Genomic DNA, 23138 nt, shown 5'->3' on the forward strand with positions numbered 1-23138 from the left:
CCTAACTCACAGCACAAATAAAAATCAACTCAAGATGGACTGAAGATCTACATGTAATAGCTAGTGTTATAAAATTCCTGGGGAAAATGTAGTCGTAAAATTTTGTGACCTAGGATTAGGCAATAGTCTTAGCTATGCTATCCAAAACACAAGCAAAAAAATTTTTTTCAAATTTTAAAATTTTATCCTTTAAAGGATTGTTGTTAAAAGGACAATCCACAGAATAGTACAAAATATTTCTAAATCATATATCTGACATAGGACCAATATCTATAATATATAAAGATCTTACATAACTTAATAAGACAATCCAGTTTTAAAATGGGTAAAGAGTTCTTTCTAAGCTCGTACTCTTTAAGGATGAGGCCATGTTCAGCTCGAGTGCCAATATTGTGAAGTCCAATGGCAAGAAGCCGGATGAGTTAGAGTCTTAGAGTCTGGCATCTCTTGGGCGCTGCTCGAGCTGGAGATGAACTCAGATCTCAAGGTGCAGGTGCAGGAACTCGACATCACTGTGGCCAAGGACCTTGAAGCTGGTGGTTGGAAAGCTATCATAAGTTTTGTACAGGTTCCTCAGCTGAAATCTTTCCAGAAAATCCAAGTGTGGCTTGTGAACTGGAGAAAAAGTTTAGTGGGAAGCACATAGTCTTATACCTCAGAGGAGGATTCTGCCCAAGCCAACTCAGAAAAACCATATGAAAGATAAGCAAAAGCAAATCGGGTGGATCTCTGAGTTCGAGGCCAGCCTGGTCTACAGAGTGAGTTCCAGTATGGTCAGGACTGTTACACAGAGAAACCCTGTCCCAATCCCTCCTACCCGCCAAAAGCAAAATCGCCCCAGAAGCCACACCCTGACAGCAGTGCACGATGCCATCCTTGAGGACCTGGTCTTCCCAAGTGAAATTGTGAGGAAGATGATCTGTGTGAAACTGGATGGCAGCTGGATCCTAAAGGTTCATTTAGACAAAGCACAGAAGAACAAGTGGAGCATGAGGTTGAAACTTCTGGCGTGTGCATGTGTATAAGAAGCTCACGGGCAGTTGAGGATGTAGCTGAGTGGTAGACTGCTTGCCTAGCATGTGCAAAGCCCTAGGTTCAAGGCCCAATATAATAAAAGCAAAACCTATAGAGAGACAAAAAATCCAGCCATATCTGTTCTTTATATCAAAGTGATTTAACACGATCCAGGTATGGTGGTGCATGCCTTTAATCTCAACACTTGGATCTCTGAGTTCAAGGCCAGCATGATTTATACAGAGAGTTCCAGGCCAGCCTGGGTATATCATGAGATCATGCCTTAAAAAAAAAATCTCACATTTATGAGCTGGAGAAATAGCTCAGTGGTTAAGAGCAGTTGGTGCTCAATGAGCTGAGAAGACTTGGGTTCAATTCCCAGCAACCATATGGCAACTCAAAACTGTCTGTAACTACAAGATCTGACTCCCTCACACAGACATACATGCAGGCAAAACACCAATGCACATAAAATAAAAATAATAATTTTAAAGAAGAAGCAGCAGCTTGTGGGCAAGGATTTTAATTTTGAATTCACAGAGTTCAGTTGTAAAGAAAATGAATAAACACATTCATAGTTTTAAAAACTGGGTAAAGACAGGCTGGAGAGATGGCTCAGTGGTTAAAGTGCTTACTGCATTTGCAGACAACCTGGGTTCAATTCCCAGCACCCACATGGCATCTCACAACCATCTGTAACTCTAGCTCCAGACCTGATGGCCTGTAGTCACAGCTACTACAGGAGAAGCAGAGGCAGGATTGCTTAAGCCTGAGAGTTTGAGGGCAGCTCACTGGGACTGTTACTCAGTGGTAGAGCATAGAGCATGTATTTATCACTCTTGTGGCTCTGGGTTTGAGTCCTAGGCTCCCCTGGCCCCCCGCCCAAAAAAAAAAAAAAAAAAAAAGAAAAAAAAGAAAAAGAAAAATGGAGCAGCAAAGAAAGATAAATGTGTTCCTGGCAAGGGTGCAGAGAAATAGAAGCCTTCAGTGTACATCGGTGCAGCCACCAAAGGGTAAACATTAAGCATTAGTAAATGGCCCAACAATTATATCCCCAGGTATCCATCCAGGAGAAATGAAAATGTATGTTAACAGAAAGGCTGGACCTGAAAGTTTGTAGCAGATTGTTCCAAAGGTGGGAACAGACTCAATGTCTGTCAACACACTGATGTTTGACCAATGGTCAGCACACACTGCTGTGTGTTAAACACATTGCATACTGGATAGCACTCAGATGTAGTGAGAACATGTGTATTATGACTGCATTCGTCTGAAATGTCCAAAATAGACACATCTGCAGGGGCAGAAAGTAAGAGCTTGCAGGGCTGAGAAGGAACAGAGAATAACAATGTGGACACAGGGGTAGTTTCTTTGGGGGATAGTGAAAATGTTCTGAAGTCAGTCTTGACAGTTGGCACAACTCTGTAAATATACTAAGACCCTTGAGTTGCAGTCTAAGTCGGTGAACTCTATGGTGTGTGAATTGTATCTCAATAAAACTGTTATTTATATATTTTGTTTAAGTCAGGAGCTAGAGCCACAGCTCAGTGGTAGAGCACATGTTTAACATGTGTGGAGCCTGGCTTTGATCCTCAGCACGGCAGAAACAGAACAAATGTCATCAATTCCTAAATCCAGTTTTACAGCCTAAAGTCCAGTTCATTCCCTTCAAGTAGGACATCGTTCTGAGAGGGGTCCTTAAGATACAGGACAGTCTGTACTGAAGCCCACAAATTCCGGAACAAATTGGGATGAGCTGGACACCTTCCTCCAGGGGATATTTCTTTAGGATGGGGTCCAGCATCTGCCTGACCCGAGGAAGGTTCAGGGACTGTGGTGTTCCCAGCTCTGTTCTTGGGAGAGAGATGGCATGGTGGAAACATTCTCCTTCACCTCCAGGCAGTAAAACAAGCCTGGTGATTAAAACATAAGGCAAACTAGAGACAAAACCTTGGAGAGAATGTTCCATCATGCTTCAGTTGTCTCCACAGTTACATTGTCACACAATAACAGCTAATGTCTCATGCAGGAAAGATTTAAACTAAATATATCCTTTGTATCTCCCCACAGGTATTTCCCAATGTCCTCCAAGCAAGGCAAGGTCATGTGATCAGTCCTGGTCCAGCACAAACAGGCAGGGCTCTGATGTGTTCTTGAAGGTCTTCATGGTTCTCCCTTTAACATACATCGGCTCCACTTCCTAGCTACCAGCCGTTCTAATTTGCAGGCTCTGGGACCACCACCATGTAATAGCTTAACTCTTATCCCAAAGCTCTTTTGCTAAATTACTCACAGTGGTTCTACAACACTTTTACACCCTCATTGCGGCAGAGAGCAGCTGGAGAGTTGGCTGTCCTCTGGTCTAAGGAGCTGTGGACCGAGAACGGCCATTTTCCAGCCTCTAGCTCGGACTCGGGGCCACAAGGAGGGGATTGCCAAGGCCAGAGGAGCTGGAGGAACAAGAATCTATAGGCTTCCCTGGGAAAACAGTGGAGTGCCTTTCAGCCACAGAGTGATATTCCCAGGTGGTACATATGGGTCTGGGTGCTTTCCTATACTTTAGCCCAGGAACAAGATACTTCCCCATTTGGTGTTTGCTGAGGGCACAATTCTGTTCAAAGATGAGTTATCTTTTGGTCATGTCTTTACATAACTGAGAAAGGAAGCAAGCTCTCTTGGGTCATAAAGATGCTCATCCCATTTATGAGGGCTTCACCTTCATGACCTCATCTAATACTGTTGTCTTAGTTACTTTTCTGTTGCAGTGATAAGACACCAGGATCAAGGCAACTTAGAGAAGAGAGAGTTTATTAGAGGCTTACTGTACCAGGCTATTTCTCTTGACTCACCAACCAGCTCCCAAATCATGATACGAAGACTTCTTATTAGTTAAGAATGTTCAGCCTAGCTTAGGCTCATTTCTGACTTTTAACTTAAATAATCTGTTTATCTACTTTTTGCCTCAGGGTTGTTTTTTTTTTTTTCACCTTTTCTTTCTGTGTGTCCTACTTTTCCTGCTTCTTCCGTGTCTGTCTGTCTGTCTGTCAGCTGCCTGGCTTCTTGCCCCAGGTGTGTCCCTCTCTTTGTGCCTCATTCTCCCCTCTCTTTCTTCTTGAGCCTAGATTCCTCCTATTCTCTCAGCCCCACCTATCCCTCTCCTGCCTAGCTATTGGACATTCAGCTTTTTATTAGACCAATCAGGTGCCTTAGGCAGGCAAGGTGAAACAAATGCAACACATCTCTACATAGTTAAACACACATCCTTACCTAGTTAAACAAATGCAGCATAAACAAATGTGACACACCTTTACCCAGTTAAAGCAATAGTCTACAATAGTTTACAGTTTCAGAAGGTCGGAGTGCATGACCACCATGGCAGGGAGCATGGCAGCAGGCAGGCAGGTATGGCATTGGAGCAGCAGTTGAGAATTTACATTTTGATCTACAAGCATGAGTCAGAGAGCTAACTGGGAATGGTATTGACTTTTAAAACCTGAAAACCCACCTTCAGTGACACACCTCCTCCAACAAGGCCACATCTCTAACCGTTCCCAAGGAGTTCCACCTACTGGGGACCAAGCATTCAAGTATATGAGCCTATGGAGGCCTGTTCTCATTCAAACCACCACAACTGGTTACTTCCAAAGAATGTCCCCTATACCATCACATTAGGGAGTAGGCTTTTAACGTATGAGCTTGGGTGGGACTCAGGTATTTAATAATAAAATACAAGTCTAGGGCCAGGGAGATGGCTCATCCATCCAGTAGAACAGTGGTTCTCAACCTTCCTCATGCTGTGAGCCTTTAATACAGTTCCTCATGTTGTGGTGACCCCCAACCATAAAGTTATTTTCATCGGCCATGCAGTGGTGGTGCACGCCTTTAATCCCAGCACTCAGGAGGCAGAGGCAGGTAGATCTCTGTGAGTTCAAGGCCAGCCTGATTTGCTACCCCTGTGAAAGGGTCATTCGACCCCAAAGGGGTCTCAACCCACAGGTTGAGAACACTGCAGTAGGAGCACTTCTTGTGGCCAGCTCGATGACCTGAATTCAACCCCCAGATCCCACAGTGGAAGGAGAGAACCAACTCCCAGGAAATTGTCCTCTGCCAGTCGCAAAAGCACGTCCACATCATCGTCATCCATGTCTGGGAGGTAGTCCCCTCCTTTGCACCCACAATGGCCCACGGTCCGATGGCGCTCCTTTAGCTACCAGCTCAGAGAGGTACTGAACAAAAGCCGCCTTTTGAGGAGGGTTCATCAGCCCTAGGGGGTCACTCAGAATAAATTAGTTCTTATATAAATTGCAGCTTTAAAAAATGTGTTGCTTTTTTTTTTTTCCATGCTGGGGATCCAAACTAAGACATCTCTCATGTATGCAAGCACTTAGCTATCAAGCCACACTCCAGGCCTCTCCCCTTTACAGGGTTTCCTATTCTCCATGGAGAGCAGTCAGCCCTGACGTCTCTCCTCCAGCTGTTCTCTTCTTACATATCTATGAGGAGTAGGTGGTCATTTTCAAAGCCAGTTAGAAAGGATTCGTAGAGGAAGAAAACAGACTGTTCTAAGAAGGGATGTTGAGGAGCTGGCGAGGGTATCAGGAAAGATTTGGCATGTGGTTTCTCAGAGGGCCATTGCTTCACACCAAAGCTTTAATCCAGTTGGGTAGGTATTGCACACAGGCTCCTTACTGGCTCTGCTGATAAGGATAGAAACAGAAGTAAATGGCACTGGGGCCTGTACATCAGAAGGCATGATAAGTGGAAATAGTAACGGTGCTGGGAACGATGGCTGACATGATGGTACTGGTGATTTTTTTGTCAGCTTGACACACGCTCAGGTCATTTGGGAAGAGGGAACCTCAGCCGAGGAAATACCTCCATCAGAATGGCCTGTAGGCAAACTTATGGAGCATTTTCATAATTAATGATTGATGTGAGAGGGCCTAGTCCACTGTGAGTTGCTCCATCCCTGGACAGGTGGTCCTGGGTTACATAAGAAAGCCAATTGAGCTGGCTGTGGTGACATGTGCCTTTAAACCCAGCACTCAGAAGGCAGAGGCAGGAGGATTTTGAGGCCAGCCTGGAATGAGTTCCAGGACAGCCAGGGCTACACAGAGAAACCCTGTCTTGAAACCAAAAAAAAAAAAAAAAAAAAAGGAAGCAAGCAAGCAAATTGAGCAAGCCATGAGAGCAATCCACTAGGCAGTGCTCTTCCATGGCCTCTGCTTCAGTTCCTGCTTCCAGGTTCCTGCCTTGAGCTCCTGCCCTGACTTCCGCCCTGACTTGCCTTTACGATAGACTATAGCTGTAACTTGAAATAAACCCTTTCCTACCCAGGCTGCTTTTGGTCATGGTGTTTATCACAGCAACAGGAAGCTGACTAGGAACTTGATGGAGCACTAACTCACGAGCACCGATCCAAGTACTTTACACAGAGTACTCACTCGCTTCTATCAACTATCTTCCCTGCTTTGTAGGTGGGAAAAGTAAGGCCTGGCGGGAAGTAAACAGACTTGCCACACTACTGACAAATGGCAGAGCTAGTGAGGGGGGCGGGGCTCTTGGGGAAGGCGGCCAGTGAACTGTATGAATACCAAGTTCCATGATACTGTTATCACGGAGCTTATTTCTTGACACAGACAAAAACTGAACATCTGGGCAAGACAGAAGAAAGGACTATCCTTGTTCTGGGCCTGGGCAGGTAATATCAATAGGGAGGGAAGAGGGAGGAGTCCTGGTTAGCTGGGATATAGTCCTCCCTTAATTGCACTGGTCACCTGTGCCTTTGTAGTCCTGCCCTTGACCTACACAGGTTGGACTCAGCAGCCCATGGAATACTGGGCTTGTGGCAGTCTGTATACCCAAAGTGGTCCCAGTGACTTTCCTCTTAGCCTGAGGGGAAGCAGAGGGTCACAGGGAGTCATGGTGCTGAAGGAGAATAAGTGAGACGACAGTAGAAAGCTGGAAATCTAAGAGTGTGGCTTCTTATCGTGGAAGACGTTGTGAGGTGAAATGATGTCAGGGAGGCGTGAGGCAAGTATCCAAATAGGACCCATAGGAAAAAGGGGAGGACCCAAGCCAGTATCTGTTTGGGGGACCCCTCCCACCCCAAAGGGATAAAGTGGTTGGCTACTTTCTGTTTCCCTGGGGCTTGGTCTTCTGTCTTTACCTGTTCAGTTTTGTTTGTTTGTTGTCCTGGGGCTGGGAATGGAACTCAGGTCCTCTGCAAGGTCACTCTTAACTTCTGAATCATGTCTCCAGCTCCAAAAGATTTCTTGACAATCTTTTGGGTATGGTCAGATTTTCCTTCTGGGAAAAGGAGATTCCATAAGGGAGGTCACCTACCATATGGAAGAAAAGGAAAAATGTTTAAAAATGTAGAAGTTCGGTGGCGGGTAGGAACCCCGTGGATGCAGGGTGGGTCCTTGGGCATAAGTCAGGGGACTGATCTCCTGTAATGAGAAGCAGGTTAGAGAGAAGATTGTCCAGTGAGACACTTCCTGAAAGAGCTGCTGCCAGGGCATGTACAGGGGTGCTCCTGCTGATTTTAAGTTGGCTACAGCACCACATGGAGCTGCAGCCTCTCAGGAGCGCCTCGGGTAAGATGTTCTTTGGGGAGGGGACCCAGGAAAGGGGGCAGCGTTCCACATTTGGGTTAACTGAGGACAAAGAGAACAGCTGCAGAGAGTGGGGTGCCAGGGAGATGCAGGAAGAGGAAGGAGAAGCAAACTTGAGCGTGAACCAGGAAACTTACCGCAAGGCCGGGGGAGGGCCTTGGAATGTGCACACTACATGGGGTGAGTGCTTGCCAAAGGATGATCTGAAAGTCTGGAGGACTCAAGGACAGCAGACAAATGAGCTACAGGCATGCACAAAGGGAGCAGGAAAAGTCCCCACATCCACCACGAGGACAGTAACTCGAATAACTCCAAACATTTTAGCGCATATTTTCTGCATGTTTTTTGGCCCTTGGCCTTGCTCCTTGGGTCCCCCCCCCCCCCCCTGAGCGCTTCATGACTTGAATTCTTGATCCTCCTGCCTCCACCTCCCAACCTCCTAAGGATTACAGGTGTGCACCACCATGCCCAGTTTATGTAGTGCTGGGATCAAACCCAGGGCTTAGTGCATGCTAGATGAGTCACATCTCCGACCCACCAGACTTTTCCCTATGTATACATATACTTCCATATCTAACTTAAAATTCTCTCTCTCTCTCTCTCTCTCTCTCTCTCTCTCTCTCTCTCTCTCTCTCTCTCTCTCTCTCTCTCTCTCTCTCTCTGTGTGTGTGTGTGTGTGGGGTTTCTGGAGCATGGATAGGTGCCACAGTGAGTATTTTGGGAGTCAGTTCTCTCCTTCCATGAGTTCTGGGGAATAAACACAGGTTATCAGGCTTGGCAGATTTTTTAAAAAGCTTGAGTTTGTGTGTATGTGCACATGTGTAGGGGTGCCCTTGGAGGCCAGAAGGAAGTGTCAGATCCCCTGGAGCTGGAGTTACAGTCCGTTTGAGCACCTGATACCCGTGCTGGGAGCAGAACTCCGGTCCTCATGAAGCACTTCTAGCTGCTGAACCGTCTCTCCAGCCCCTGCACATCTGACTTTTGAAGTGAGATTTAACCTGCACATTTGCAGTCTGCCTTTTCTACCTCATGTACAATTATGAGCACCTTTTCATTTCAATAAACACTCATCTTTGGCCATATTTTCAGGGGATGTATAGCAAAAAAAATCATAATTAAAAACCAAAATGAAAGAAAACGGCTTTACTGCCCCTGCGTGGGGAGCTAACGGAAGTGTGGGTCCTTGCAGGCCTTACAGGGTGGAGCTTTCCCTCCCCGGAGAGAATTGTCTCCCCACTCTTTCTGGGCCAAAAGGAACTGGCAACTTTAATTTGATACCGCAGTCTGTGCATGGAGCAGTGACTCACCAGGAAGGTGCCTTCCCCGGATATTTCTGGCCTATCACTGTCACCTAGATCTTAGGGAACAGGTCCTGACTTTAGCTCAGACTGTGCCCAAGATCATCTGTGTAGCTTCAGTTCTTTGAATCTTCAGTTATCCTACTTCCCACTTCTGTTAGCTCGAATATATATATGAGAGAGAGCGTGTGTGTGGTTAGGTGTGAGTATGGGTGTGGGTGTATGTGAGAGAGTGTGGGGGGAGGATGTATATGTGTGTACATGAACCTGTGGAGGTCAGAGGATAATTTATGGGAGTCAGATGGGACTCAGGTCATCAGGCTTGCACAACAAGTGTTTTTACCTGCTGAGCTATCTCCCAGGTCTGAGATTTCTTTCGTTGTGTTTTGCTTTGGTTTGTTTTTTGAGATAAGGTCTCACTGTGTAGCTCTAGTTGGCTTGAGATTTTCTGTGTACAGGCTGGCTTCAAACTCACAGAGATCCACGTGTCTCTGCCTCCCAATTGCTGAGGTGTGTACCACCACTCCCAACTTGTTTTGCTTTGACAGCGTCTATGGTGTTGGGATGAACCGTCCTCCATAGGTTCCTGGATTCGACAGCTGGTTCCCAGTTGCTGGTGCTGACTACGGAGGTCTGAGAGGGTCAGCCTTGCTGGAGGAAGGACATCACTGGGGGTGGGTTTTGCTGTCTCTGCTTCCTGTTTGTGGTTGAGGAGTGAGCTTTCAGCTCTCTGTCTTGGCTTTTATGCCTGCCACTCACTGTCACATGTCACAGCCAGGATGGATTCTTACCCCTCTGGAGCTGTAAGCCCAAACAGACTCTTCTATACGTTGCCTTGGTCATGGGGTTTTATCACAGCAACAGAAAAGTCACTAACACAGTCTCACCCTATAACCCAGGCTGGCATTGAAGTCACAGAAATCTTCCATTACAGGCTTGAGCTACTGGGCCTGGCTGTCTGTGTGTGGGTTTCTATCTATTGTACTTTCCATGGTATGCAGGAGTTCAGCTATGGTCTGATCTAGCCTGATTCTATTCTCTGAGATGCTGGAGGCCTTCCTGGCGGTAGAGACTTTGTCCTCAGGTTAACTTCACTCACGGTAGCAAGATGAAGTCAGGGCTCACAGAGCGGGAGTGAGAGGGAAGTCCCAGCAAGATTCTCGAGGATTGTCGTGATTCTTCTGGTTTTGTTAGCATGTCTGTTCTCGGGCCACTTCTGTGGCTGGAAGGACAGAACACGCTGGTTTGTCTAGTGTCCAGGCCTGAAGTGGTTTTCTAAAGCCAGTGTGTTGCCAGGAGAGAAATGGCGGTGAGAAAGGCAGGAATAAAGGAAAATCTATACGTTGTTAGGAAGACAGAGGGGGCGTGTATCCCTGCAAAGCAACCAAACACTCACCACATCCCACAGCGCACAGCTGGCGAAGGGCTCCCCCGGTCTTGGAGCTTTTTCAGGACAAACAGTGATTGGTCAGGATTGTCCAAGGCTTCCATGAGAGCTTGGTACAGGGATGCCTTTCTGCCCTGCACAGCTTGAGAGGCAAAAACACAGCGTTTCCATGTTCCCTTGCATGTTGGTTTTCGGATGTGACTCCCTTTCTACTGGTGACGTGATGTGAAAGGTGAGGCATGTGCTGTTTTCCAAACTGTTTCGGTTTTGTTTGTTCCCCCCACTGTGGGGTGCAGAGAAGCAGTGCTGGGACAGGTTGTGAGTCTTCAGAGGTTCAGATTTTGTTTCATTTTTTTCCCCAACTTTCATTTTGTTTTGGGAAAGGGTCCATGTAGCCCTGGCTGGCATGGAACTTGCTGTGTAGACCAGGCTAGTCTCTAACTTAAAGATCCACCTGCTTCTGCCTCACTGCTTGGATTAAAGGGCATGCACCACCACACCTGGCCTAATATGACTGAGGTAACATGACTAGCAAGTACAAGTTCAAAGTTGCTGTTATGATGCATGGCTACTGGGTGAGCTCTTGAAGTTTCTCCACTGGCTGCTGATGCGGTAGTAGCTTCCATGGTGGGTCCAATTCTGTATCTTTAGGAATTCTTCCAGAAGGTCCAGCCTAGAGCTCCATCCTTCAGCTCTGCCCATCAGTATTCAGTCCTCTCTACCACTGCCTGTCTGCTTTAAATATCAAGAGCCTTTTGGTTTCCTGTGCTGAGACTTCACAGGCAGATGCCTTCTGGGATCTGGTCAGAGCTGGTTATCTCCCCAAGCCCTACATTTCCTAATTACACCGTGCCATAGGTAGATCAATAATCATTTCTTCCCAACAAGCTGGGGCAAGTGTCTGTTCTCTGGCACAGTGTGATGGAGGGACTGCAATGTGGTACAGGCTGGCTGGCTTCTGCGGGTCCTGGCTCTGCTGAGGTGGAAATTCCTTTGATTGATGCCTTCTTGGTGCCAAAGCCTGCATCCACCTGAGCCCAGCTCACTGCAAACCTCAACAGTGTCAAAGCCCGCATCCACCTTAGCCCAGCTCACTGCAAACCTCAACAGTGTCAGAGCCTACATCCACCTCAGTCCCAGCTCACTGCAAACCTCGAAAACCAAGGATGCTTATCCTCAGTCTACATCTGGGGAAACTGAGTCTCAGAGAGGTTAAAGTAACCTACTCAAGATGTCCCAGATAATAAATAATGGGATTAGAGTTAACATCCAGGTCTGTTTGCATCCTCTGTCTAAGCTCATTTGCATTAAAAATGTCTTCTCACTTTCATTATGAAGGTGATGCATATTCATTAGGGAAGTGTTGATAACCTGCCTTTGCTGTCCTGGCTGCAAATTGGAAGCAGAAGCAACTCTTTTTTTTTTTTCTTTTCATTTCTCATTTTACTCTCACATGAAGTGGAGAAGGAAGCCACCCTTTACAAAACTGCACTGGATTGTGGATCTTTAGAGGGAAGAAAACCATTTCCACTCATCTTTATTGAGGATCTGGGTAGTCACTAGAGGTTGACCCCCACTGTGGAGGCTGGGATCTCCTGGGATGATGGAAGGAAGCCATGAAGAACTGCCATGGAGGGCTCATGTCCAAGGCCTCCCACCCAGGGTACCAAAGGAGCCTCTTTGACGATCACCATTAGGAGGACCCACTGCAGCCCCCCTCCCATCCCCCACCCCCATCGCCCCGTCCCCCCCTTCATCCCCCGAGGGATTGGGATGCCACAGTCCAGGAGCTGGTACACCAGAGGTGGCAGGAACACTGGGGGCTGAGGGGAGGCGGGAGGTGGGAGGTCAGCTTTGCCATCAGAGAAGAGTGAAGTCTGTGTCCTGGGGTCGCTGTCCCAGGATCCTGTGCAGGGCCTCTCCAAAGGACGAAACAAGGGCTCACTCCTTGATTTCCTCTTGGCCTCACCGAACAGTCTGGTATCAACCCTGCAGCTCTTCAGCACACAGAAACCTCTCCAGCTCTTTTTCTTGCCCCTCTAATAGACATGCTCAGAAATAGCTCTAGACAACTTTTGGTTCTTTCTCCCTCTGAGGCTGACTTCGTGTTCAACCACTTTCTACTCCTAAGGAAGTTTGTTTCCCAGTCAGGTCTAAGTGGAGGGCTGGGGGGCTTTTCAGGCTCCTATTTCCTGTCCCTTCGCTTAGTGCTCGCGTGTGTCTCAAGCTTCCAATCAGATGTGCTGCTGCCTCCATTTTGTCTCTTGAGCAGCCTCCTATTTCTCAGGAACCAGCCTCAGTCCTGATGAGTCCAGCAGAGCCTGGAATGTGGAGGGGGTTTCTAGAAGTCTCTGAATCCTGTGGAATCTGCACTATAAGGGACCTCTAGAAGTCTGTTGGCAACTTAAAAAAAAAAAGATTTATTTTAAATTATGTGTGTGGGTGCATATGTGAGCGCGCATGTGCCGTGTGTGTGTGTGTGTGTGTGTGTGTGTGTGTGTGTGTGTGTGTGTGTGTACTCGCCAGAAGAGGCTGTCTGATCACATAGAGCTGGAGTTAAAGGTGGTTGTGAGCCATCCAACATGTGTTGGGTACCAAACTCTGGTCTACAAAGAGCACTAATCACTCTTAATTAACCCTCTAGCCATCTCTCGAACCCTGCAAACAAATTCCATCCCCATCCCCACCTTTTCTTTAACAGCTTCAAACTGACAATGTTGTTAAGGATGATCTTGAACTTCCTGTCTCTGCCTACTGAGTGGTGGGATTATAGGCAAGCTTTATCACACTTGGGGTATGCACTTTTGGGGATCAAATCCAGGGCTTCTTGCCTGCTAGACAAGCACTCTACCAACTGAGTCAAATCCTCAGATGCAGGAGCAGCTTTCCTAATAAATATCTGTACGTAATTGTGGAGACCTCACTGCTCTGTCACACATGCTCAGTTTCTGAAAGAAGGAATGTGAACTCCGTTTTCTTTTCCCTTGAGCACTGAGATAAATAATTGACAAACTGGCTTTGCATTCACCTATTAATAAATGAAAGGCACTGACAGCGACCTGTAATGAAATTGCAAAACAGACCGACAGATAATTGCAAGGAATAGCAGCTCACACCTTTCCTTGTTATCTTATTAATTGGCTCTGGGAGGTAATTAAAAAAAGATTGCACCATTTCTTATGTGATGATTTTTATCTCATAAAATCACACTGACCAGGAGAGAGAGTTTTGATGCTTAGTATTTTCCCACAAGCTGCAGGCAATATTGTCTATTCAGCCTTAATCAGTGCAGGAAGATAATTCACCATGACTTCGTCAATAATTCTAAGACTACAGGAGAAAGTCAACGTGGCACTCTATGGCTGCAAGTGAATCACGGCTCACTGGGTAAGATGATTGGCACCAAGCGGGCTGACCTGAGCTCAATTCCTGGGACTTACATGGTGGAATGAGAGCAGACTCCTGAGAACAGTCCTCTGACTTCCACATGTGGGCACCAACCCCCACACAAAATAAATACTGTTTCAAGAGTAAAGTCCCCTGTGAAGAGCACTGTGGTTCTCAACAGGGGCTGGGAGCAGGGCTCCACTCCATTCGAAGTCGCTTCGGGGCTTATGGAATGAAAAACACCACCCATTCTGGCCTCCCTGCCCTTTCTCCTCCTCCTCCTCCTCCTCCTCCTCTTTCTTTTACCTTCTGGTGAACCAGTGAGTTTACTGGGCTTACTTCAGGAACATGGATAAGAGATGACTTACAAAAAGGTGGGTGACCCCCAAACTGCTGCATTGCCACACAGTCCTGCACTGCCCTAGATAGTGACCTTGTGGGAGCTATGTCACAGAGTCCCCCTGCCAGTTAACCTCCCTCCTGCTCTTATGCTGATAGTCTCATTGTCAACAGCTGAGAAGTAGAGAGATAATCACCCAGTCTCCTGTCATTGACAGTCCATTCCCAGCGCCCCCTCCCCCACACCTCTGCCAATTGCCTTCTTCATATCTCACCTGTCTTCCTAGAGTCTTCATGCATATATTTGCGAGCAAGTACAAATATGGGCTTTTGTTCTACCTCCTTCTACTTGCGAAACGTCACAAACTGCACATAATGTTCTGTATCTTTTCCATTTATGAGCATGAGAGCTCTCCATATTGAAACACAGAAAGTTTCTCTTTCCATTTGTACGGCTGTATAATGCTCTATGTTCTTCATGTTTATTATATTTAATTGTTATTTATTGGGAGGGCACGTGTGCTGCAGGATGCATGCCGCGGTGCACATGTGGAGGTCAGAGGACCACTTGTGGGAGTTGGGTCTCTTGTACCATTATGATGTGTATCTCGGGGTGGAACTCAGGCCATCAGACTTGGTTGCAAGTGCCCTCAAGCACCTAAGCCTTCTCTTTGGCCCCTAATGCTCTGTTTTATGGGTGTCATATCATTTATATTTTGTTATATGTGGTCCAGAAAATGATCTATGATAGCCATAGTTTTGGTTTTGAATGAGTGAATTTATTAAGCATACAGCAAGCCAAAGTAAAAGAATAAATAGCAAATGATAGATAGCTAATAGATAGATAGATAGATAGATAGATAGATAGATAGATAGATACCATCAAATTGGTAATCAAAACATCCAGCAGAAATCAATTGGGAAACAATGGCATCATCGAATTGGGTGCTCAAGACATCCAGCGAAATCTGGGGAAGTTGAGGCAGTCAGCTGGAGTTCCTGACTGAGCTTTCAGCTGCGCTCCCCTGCCGCCGCCGCCAGGGCCTTTATATCATGGGACAAACAACTGTAACCTCCGTTGAAGATGGTCACCTTCTAGCTGTTCTCAAGGGCACAGTGTTTTTACTCTTGGGCTGTTTGCCTCTTCCCCTCCTCATCCTAAAGGAACCCTAGAGGACACCCTGAGACAAACATGTGTAGATCTGAAATGGGGGGCACGACCTCACCTCCAGAGCCAGCTTCTCAGTGCTCAGACAGTACATGACAGTTTGCCAGCGTTCTGTACAAGTGTCAAGTTAACCGTTAAAGCTAACTGGGACTGAGGGCCTACCTGCGCACACAAGGCCCTGGCTTCCATCTCTAGGATAACTAAATAAACAAATGATATGTTATAGAGGCCTGTCATCTTTGTGATAGTATTTGTATCTAAGAACATGTTCTATTTGGGTTATGCTTTAGAAAGTTCCTTCACACAGGCCTTGAATATTATCTGCTAGGTTTATTTCCAGGTACTGAATATTATTTCTTATTATTATGCTTTAAAAAAAATCTATGGAGAGGATTCTGTAGTTTTCCCACTGAAATCTATGTATCATGATGCGACATTTCATAATATTGAACCATCCTTGCACCCCAAAATAATACTCCACTTACCATGATGCTGGATTCCCTTTGGTTTTTGAGGTAGGGTTTCATGTAGTATAGGCTGGCCTCAATCTATATAGCCAGAGAGTCAGAGATGTCCTTGAACCCCTGATCTTCTTGCCTCTTCCTTCCAAGGGCTGTGATTACTGGAGTATAGCAACATACCTGGATTGATGCTGGATTCTGGTTGCTTTTTTCTTTTCATAGGGTCTTACTTATTTACAGGGTCTACCCAGAACTTGCTGTGTAGACCAGGCTGGCCTTTAACTCACAGAGATCTGCTTACCTGGGATTAAAAGCAAGTGCCACCATGACTGGATGATTTCTTTCTTTCTTTCTCTTTTTAAAATTTATTATTTTTATTTTATGTGTATGTACGTATGCCTGAACTTATGTATGTATGCTTGCAGGTGCCAGAGGAAGTCAGGAGAAGGTGGCCAGATTCTCTGGAACTGGAGTTACAGATGGTTGTGAGCTACCTCATGTGGGTGCTTGTAACCGAATCTGGGTCCTCTGCAGGAACAGGAAGTGCTCTTAACCTCTGAGCCATCTCTCTTGCCCCTGGTTGTGAATTTTTTTATTAAGGATTTTTAATTAATGGCCATCAGTGACATTGATCTGACTTGCTTTTTTGTGTTTAGTATCGCTGAGTTTTGGTATAAAATAGGAAGAACTTGAAGGTGTCTGCCCTGCTCTGCTGTGCTGTATCACATACAGGTTCCTTAACCTTCCCCACTGCAGCTCCAGGGGGCTGCTTTTCCGGGGGAGCGGGAACTCTCGGAGCCTGTTCTGTTTCTTCCATACAGACAGGCTGTCTTCACTTCTCTCCTGAGGACAGTTTTGTGCATGTGGCTCTTTTGCTGTTTAGAAATCTTGGCTTTTTCTTTTGTGTTGTCTCATGATAGCCTGTGATTTTCTTCACTGCTTGTTTCATTGCACAGGATCGATGCTGTTTTCACATGAGGGGAATAAAGACAGCTTGTATCTAACTACTTTTTTTCCTTAGGAAACTGTATTTACTTTCAATAAACCTTTACTGAATGCCTGTCGTGTTCCTGACCTAGCTGAGCTTGAGAAATGCAGAATAAATCAGTTAACACCAGCTCTTATGGAGCTCCAAGTCAAGCTGGGAGGGCAGCCAGGGACTCTTACACTTATGACAGTGTGGTGGCTGCAGTGGCTGTGGGGGGCAGAGGTACCTAAGTCAGCCAGGAAGGGGGTTTATTAAAGCTGACTCTAGAGCTGGGTGTGGTGGTTCATCCCTGCAAACCTCAGTGCTTGGGAGTTGGAAGCAAGAGGACCCGGTGTTCAAGTTCATTCTAAGTTACATAGGGAGTCTGAGGCCAATCTGGGCTACCTAAAACTATATATATATATATATATATATATATATATATATATATATATATATATATATATATAACTACACACACACACACACACACACACACACACACAGAGTCAGTTATAAAACCTCCCGAGTGCTGTACTCATGATGGGCTGGTTTAAGAGTGCATCCTGGGGAGTCAGACAGATAGGTTCCACTTGGTGTTACACTTTGTTTGTGGCCATCTTAAAATTGCTAATAACTTCATCTTCAACAACTAAGGGTTTGTTTTATTTTAAATAGGGTATCATTATTAAACCCAGGCTGGTTTCAAAACCACAGTCCTGTGGCCTCATCTCCCTGAGTGCTGGGATTACAGGTGGACACCATGACATTTAGCCACATTGGTACTTTGTAAGTGAAGTCTAGTGGAATGATAGTGCACAGATATGGGTGGCTGAGATACCTGGATAAGAGTCGTCACTGTGGGCTTAGGGTTGTTTGGCACTTGTGCATGCCTTGGGCTGAATGCACAGCATTGTGGGGCTCTTGGGCCCATGCTGTCTGAACTAGAGGCTGTAGAAATAGCAGCAGGGCCACAGAAGAAAGGGAATCTGAATGGGGGCAGTATGGAGCCTTCCCCTGGATGTCTGCACCAATATGAACTCTCTGGTCTGAGCCCCGAGACAGGTGCTGTGGGCACTCTGACGAGAAATAACTAATAACTCATCACAAAACAAAGCAAACTCATGGACCAAGTTTAGGATCGGTGATGTCTACAACTCCCACAGCTCTGCAAAGCAAATGTGTGCACACTTGGAATCCAAGGCCGGAGAGTGTTACACTACTAACATTTAGCACATGGGACTCTTGAGATTAAAAAGCAAAGGAGACAGTTAACCTAGTGAAGACAGCCTATGGAACGGGAGAAAATCTTTGCTAGCTCTACATCAGAAGCTCAACATGTAGAGCGGCCAAAGAACTAAAAAAAAAAAAAAAAGAAAGAAAGTGAAACAAGACATTGAACAACTTGATCAAAGAATGGACAGACAGTTCTAAAGAGATGAAACACTAAGGCCACTGAACATGGAAAGTATATTGAAGAGAGCAGTGAGTTCTCTTTTGAAGATTTTGGACCAGAGGGAATTACAGGCAGTTGAGGCAGGTGATAGGATGCTATTTTGGCCTGCAGCTAAGGGACACTTCAGTCTGGAGGTTTATGTTGTGGAATTGAGGGAATGAGTGAACTTCGGAAGAGCATTCCAAGAAGACAGTAGAGAAGGACTTCCCAGCTAGGTGAGAGGAAGGTTGGGAGTCTGGGGTTGTGAAAGCTCTGGGAGGGCTCATCCCCTCAGAAGCCACTCTGTAACAGAGAAAGATGGGCAAAGCTGCCCAGGATGCCACATTTAACCCAGTTATAGGACATTAGGCTCTCTCTAGAAAAGCCAGAATGCTACATACTGGCTGGGCCACCTGTCCCTTCAGGCCTTGTTCATGGCCTGTAGCCTGCAGGAGGGGAGGTGACCAGGGAGAAGTCTCAGTTCAGACACAGTGCCATGGGGACCTCAGCTAGACAACAGAAAGCAGCCAGTGCAGGACCAATCAGGTCGCTGGAGACACGACAGTGGTGACATTTAAACACCCCCCCCCCCGACCTTTTCCCCTATGGAAATCCGCAGTCATAAACCATATTGACTTTAATCTCAAGTGTCAGAAAGGTTGCCCAGGAGTCTGGGAGCTGACCAACTAAAAACAGGTTAGTGTGGAGGCCAGAGCAAACAAAACCGGATTCAGAACAATTTTTGACATCTGAGCCAGGAGTGTGTTTTTCCAGGAACCATAACAAACAAACAAAAAAGACTGTCTTAGGCAAAAAGCACCAGGCCAGATCATTATGAATCTGTATTCCTGTTGATACACAACCTTGGAGTACCCGGGAGGGAAACAAACCGCAGCTGTCTTCTTTACCAGGCCCAGGGGCTGGAGGAGGCTCCTTAGACTTTAATGGGCAACTTTATGTATTTATGTGCTTTACTGGAGCTAAAGAGTGCTGGCCCACACAATGGGAAGTTTTGAGTTGGATTTTCAGAAGAAATAACTTTGATCGTTTCAAAAGCAGTGAAGCCTGATGCACGGGACGCGGGGGGGGGGGGGGAGGCAGTAATTTATGGCCACCATTAAAGACACAAAGACAAAGGCTGGAGGAACGTTTCACTAAGTGAAGATTTACAAATGTGTTAAAACAAAACAAAACACCACCCTTCAAACTAGAAAGAGCCGAGTGTCTCTCTCAGCACCAAGCACAAAAGGAGTGGGAGGGAGGGCCAGAGCCAGAGAAAGGGTGGAACCTGACAGGCTGTGCTGGAGAGGTTAAAGAGAAAACACAGAGACGTTCTTTTCTCAGTCTCCATCCAGGAGCAGAATACATAACACCCCCAAAGAGACAGACTCAGCCTGGGCCCTGAGCTGACACCAGAGAGCTAAGGTGGGAAGCTATAGGTGGTAGCCCGAGCCCCAAGAAGAGCTGTGTGCTCCTGTACTTGAGCTAGGTGGAGGTTTTTTGATGAGTTGTTCTATCGAGGAATTAGTGTGCAGTGAGTATATTTAGACATGTGTCCACATACACATGAGGATGTATGTAAATATTCACAGGAGAAAATGGAATAAGAACCAGTCGGAGAAACCCAGATAAGAACATTCATATCTCCGCATATGGCCATCTGTTTCACCTAGAGCAGTGGTTCTCAACCTTCCTAATGCTGCCACCCTTCAATACAGTTCCTCATGTTCATAATCGTAATTTTGCTACTGTTATGAATCCTAATATAAATACCTGTATTTCCGATGGTCATAGGCAATCCCTGTCATTTGACTCCCTAGGGGGTCTCGACCCACATGTTGAGAACTACTGATTTAACATGTTTCTGGAATGATGCTGATTGTAGTGGCCTCAGCCACCTGTGCCTGGAAAAAGATGGGAAGGCCTGGTTGGGAGGAACAGGTGGTAGGCGTTGCTTCTATTTGCAGCTCCCCAAATCTGATGTTTTTGAGTTCCTGTGGTCATGGATGCTAGCTATGCCCTAGACAAAGTTGGGGGCTCTGCTGCCTGTGGTGGCCCACCCTTGACCTCTGGACCCCCTTTTTCTTTCACTTCCGTGCTGTTAAGATACACTTAACTAGATTGAAGTGAGGAACCATTCTCTGAAGTGACTTTGAGCCCAGAGAGAGATTGGGGAGTGGGAGAGAGGGAGGGGGAGAGAGAGAGAGAGAGAGGAGAGGAGGGGAGGGGAGGGGAGGGGAGGAGAGGAGAGGAGAGGAGGGGAGGGGAGGGGAGGAGAGGAGGGGAGGGGAGGGGAGGGGAGGGGAGGGGAGGGGAGGGGAGGGGAGGGGAGGGGAGGGGAGGGGAGGGGAGGGGAGAGGAGAGGAGAGGAGAGGAGAGGAGAGGAGAGGAGAGGAGAGGAGAGGAGAGGAGAGGAGAGGAGAAGAGAAGAGAAGAGAAGAGAAGAGAGGAGAAGTGAAGAGAGGAGAGGAGAGACAGAGACAGAAAGAGAGACAGACAGACAAGCAGACAGACAGGGTTCTCGTAGTGCCGCTGGCTGGGGTATCAGAGAGGCCTGGCTAAAGCCAGGCGCTGCTGAGTGTGTTGGACTGGGCAAAGCAGCTGGGGTCACTCGCCCCACTCATACCCTTGTCCTGAATTCTCCCGACAGGGTGTGTGGAACCCCGAGAAGGTGTTGTTGGCGGGGTGCTGGGCCTGGGATCCACTGTCCCACCGTGTGGGGACTCAGCGGGGACACTCTCTGGGTGTCCCGTGACTATTTCAGGCTGGAAGGACCCGGTCAAGTTGGAGGGCGCTCCACACCGAGGAGCGGAGGCTCAGGGAGCGCGGGGCGCTGCTGACAGCAGCTCGGGCCACGGCGGCCGCGCCCCCTCCGCCCCGGGCCGGGGAGGGGCCAGGCGGGCGGGGCGGCCCCGAGGACCGTGTGAAAATGAGGCCGGGGCTCGGGGGCGGGCGGGGCTGGGGGTGTCGGCGGGCGCGGAGGCGGGGAGCCCGCACACGCCTCCCCGTGCCGCCGCCGCCGCTCAGCGCGCTGCGGCTGCCATGGGGGTCGCGGGCCGCGGTCGGCCTGGGGCGCCCCGAGCGCTGCTGCTGCTGCTGCTGCTGCTGCTGCTACTGCTGCTGCCGCTGCTGGCCACCGCCGTCCCTTCCGGCCCGGGCCGCGCCAACCGGCCGCTGGAGGGTGAGTGTGCAGCCGCGGGGCGCACCTGGCAGGTCGCAGGGCAGGGTCTCCCGGGTCCCCTTGCGTGGTCCCCCGCCCGCGGGAGCCCTCACCGGTCGTCCCCACCATCGAGGAAGCCAGAGGCTCCTGCTCCGGGCTGTTGACTTCTCCTGCCCTTCTCCCGTACCTGTCGTTTTCGGGGTCTCCCGAGAGTGCCTGCTGGCTAGATTGTCGCTGGCTGAATCTGGGGTCCAGCTCCCCCTTGTGTAGATAGGGAATCTGAGGGTCGGGTTTGTGGCAATTTGGCCCCCTTTTCTCCTTTGCGGCTGATTAAGTCCTGCCAACTCCAGGATGATCTACAGTTCTGTGAGCACGGAACAGCTACTGTGCCAAGACCAGGAATGTCCCTAAACCTCCCGGTTTGGAGCAGCCATAGATTAGGACTCTGGGCAGTCTGCTGTGATCGGACTTAAAATTCTTCCAAAACTCTTTCGTTTTTATCTTCGTATCCCAGAGTGGTGTCGACCCCGGAAATGCTTTGGCTCTAGTGGGTTGAGAGAACTGGCAGGGTTGGGGCTGGAGCCTCTGGGACATCATTCCTACATTACATGGTGGTCTGAGAGCTCAGGATACTGTTTGCTCAGAGACCAGGGAAACTTTTAGCCCCACATCCCAAACTCTGAGAAAGCTGAGAGACAACTTTCTTGGCCGTTTTCCGGAACTTTCCAGGCAGCCCTGCTGGTTGGTCCTCTCCTCTAGCAGGCAGTCTGCTATATACTCATGTGCCAGGCACGGTGCTGGCTTAGCATCAAGGACCTGGCTCAGTTGTTAGGGCACTGTGGAGAGACGGGTGAGAGTGGACAGGGACAACCCTGCATATGGTGCGCTAGGAATGAGCTAAATATGTGGGAGCATGTGGTGGGGATGTCTACACGACCTTAGAGGATCATGGGTCACTTCCAAGAGGAGGCAGATCTGAACTGAATCTTGGAGGCCAGTAAGGGATGCTTGGGTGATTCCTCTTAGAACAGTGTGTCTGGAAATGGGCCTGGACGTGGTGTGGTTTATCTCGGGGTGTCCTAGCAGTATGGGCTTTGGAGGGGTAGAGCGGGGTGGGAGAACCAAGATCACTCACAACTTGGAAACCAGGTGCTTGCTGTGTTATTTGCAGATGTGGATGAGTGTGCCCAAGGGCTAGATGACTGCCATGCTGATGCGCTGTGTCAGAACACACCCACCTTCTACAAGTGCTCTTGCAAGCCTGGCTACAAAGGGGAGGGCAGGCAGTGTGAAGGTAAGTGACTCGGGGACCTGGGTAAGGGGGCAGCAGGGAGGCTGCCCCTCCTTAGCTCTCCTAGTTCATGTTGGCTAAATGAGCACTTCTGCCTAGAGTACTGGCACCTGCTCTTGGAAACGATTTTCAGATCCCCGAAGAGCTGGGACATTAGTTCTTCCCCAGAGTTAATTCCAGTTTTATCTGGCTCCAGAAGGTCCTTTTGTGTAGCTTCTGGAAAAGGAAATGCAGTGCTTTGCTGTCTTTTGGTTCTACCTACCAGGAGAGCCAGACTCTCAGAGCTTCGAGGATCCTGCTTCCCGGGGACTAGACTGGAGTCCTGCCTTCTGCTGTCTTTGGAGGATCCATCCTGTCTGTGGTTTTGGGCTGACTGATTGGGACCTACTAGACTTTAGAATTCTACGCAGGCACTGCCTATTCCAATGGCAAATTCACTCTGGAAAAATATGTGCAGAGGGAGATTTTAGCTCTTCAGTGCTCCAGACCTGAAGTCCTGAAGTCTGGACTCTGCCCACTAGGGATTAGTTCAGTGTCTGACCCTGAGCTCACAACTAGATGGAAACTACTCTCATAAGAGGAAGCAGAATGTTAGCCGGGACAGGGCTCTTCAG

The 23138-nt window shown here is 47.9% G+C and overlaps 1 protein-coding gene and 1 pseudogene across 1 annotated transcript in view; both read left to right on the forward strand.

The window, feature by feature from the left end:
- The first annotated feature begins 368 nt into the window (after positions 1-368).
- Positions 369-1580, forward strand: LOC131908822 (small ribosomal subunit protein eS7-like; annotated as a pseudogene).
- Positions 1581-21115: 19535 nt separating this feature from the next.
- Positions 21116-23138, forward strand: part of Scube2 (signal peptide, CUB domain and EGF like domain containing 2) — a 65203-nt gene continuing 63180 nt past the window's right edge. The window contains exons 1-2 of the mRNA XM_059268989.1: positions 21116-21254; positions 22405-22527. Of these exons, the coding sequence (XP_059124972.1) occupies positions 21116-21254; positions 22405-22527 (262 nt within the window). The remainder of the gene's footprint in view (positions 21255-22404; positions 22528-23138) is intronic.

The sequence above is a fragment of the Peromyscus eremicus genome, chromosome 1 (genome assembly GCF_949786415.1).
Source record: "Peromyscus eremicus chromosome 1, PerEre_H2_v1, whole genome shotgun sequence".
Taxonomy (NCBI): Eukaryota; Metazoa; Chordata; class Mammalia; order Rodentia; family Cricetidae; genus Peromyscus; species Peromyscus eremicus.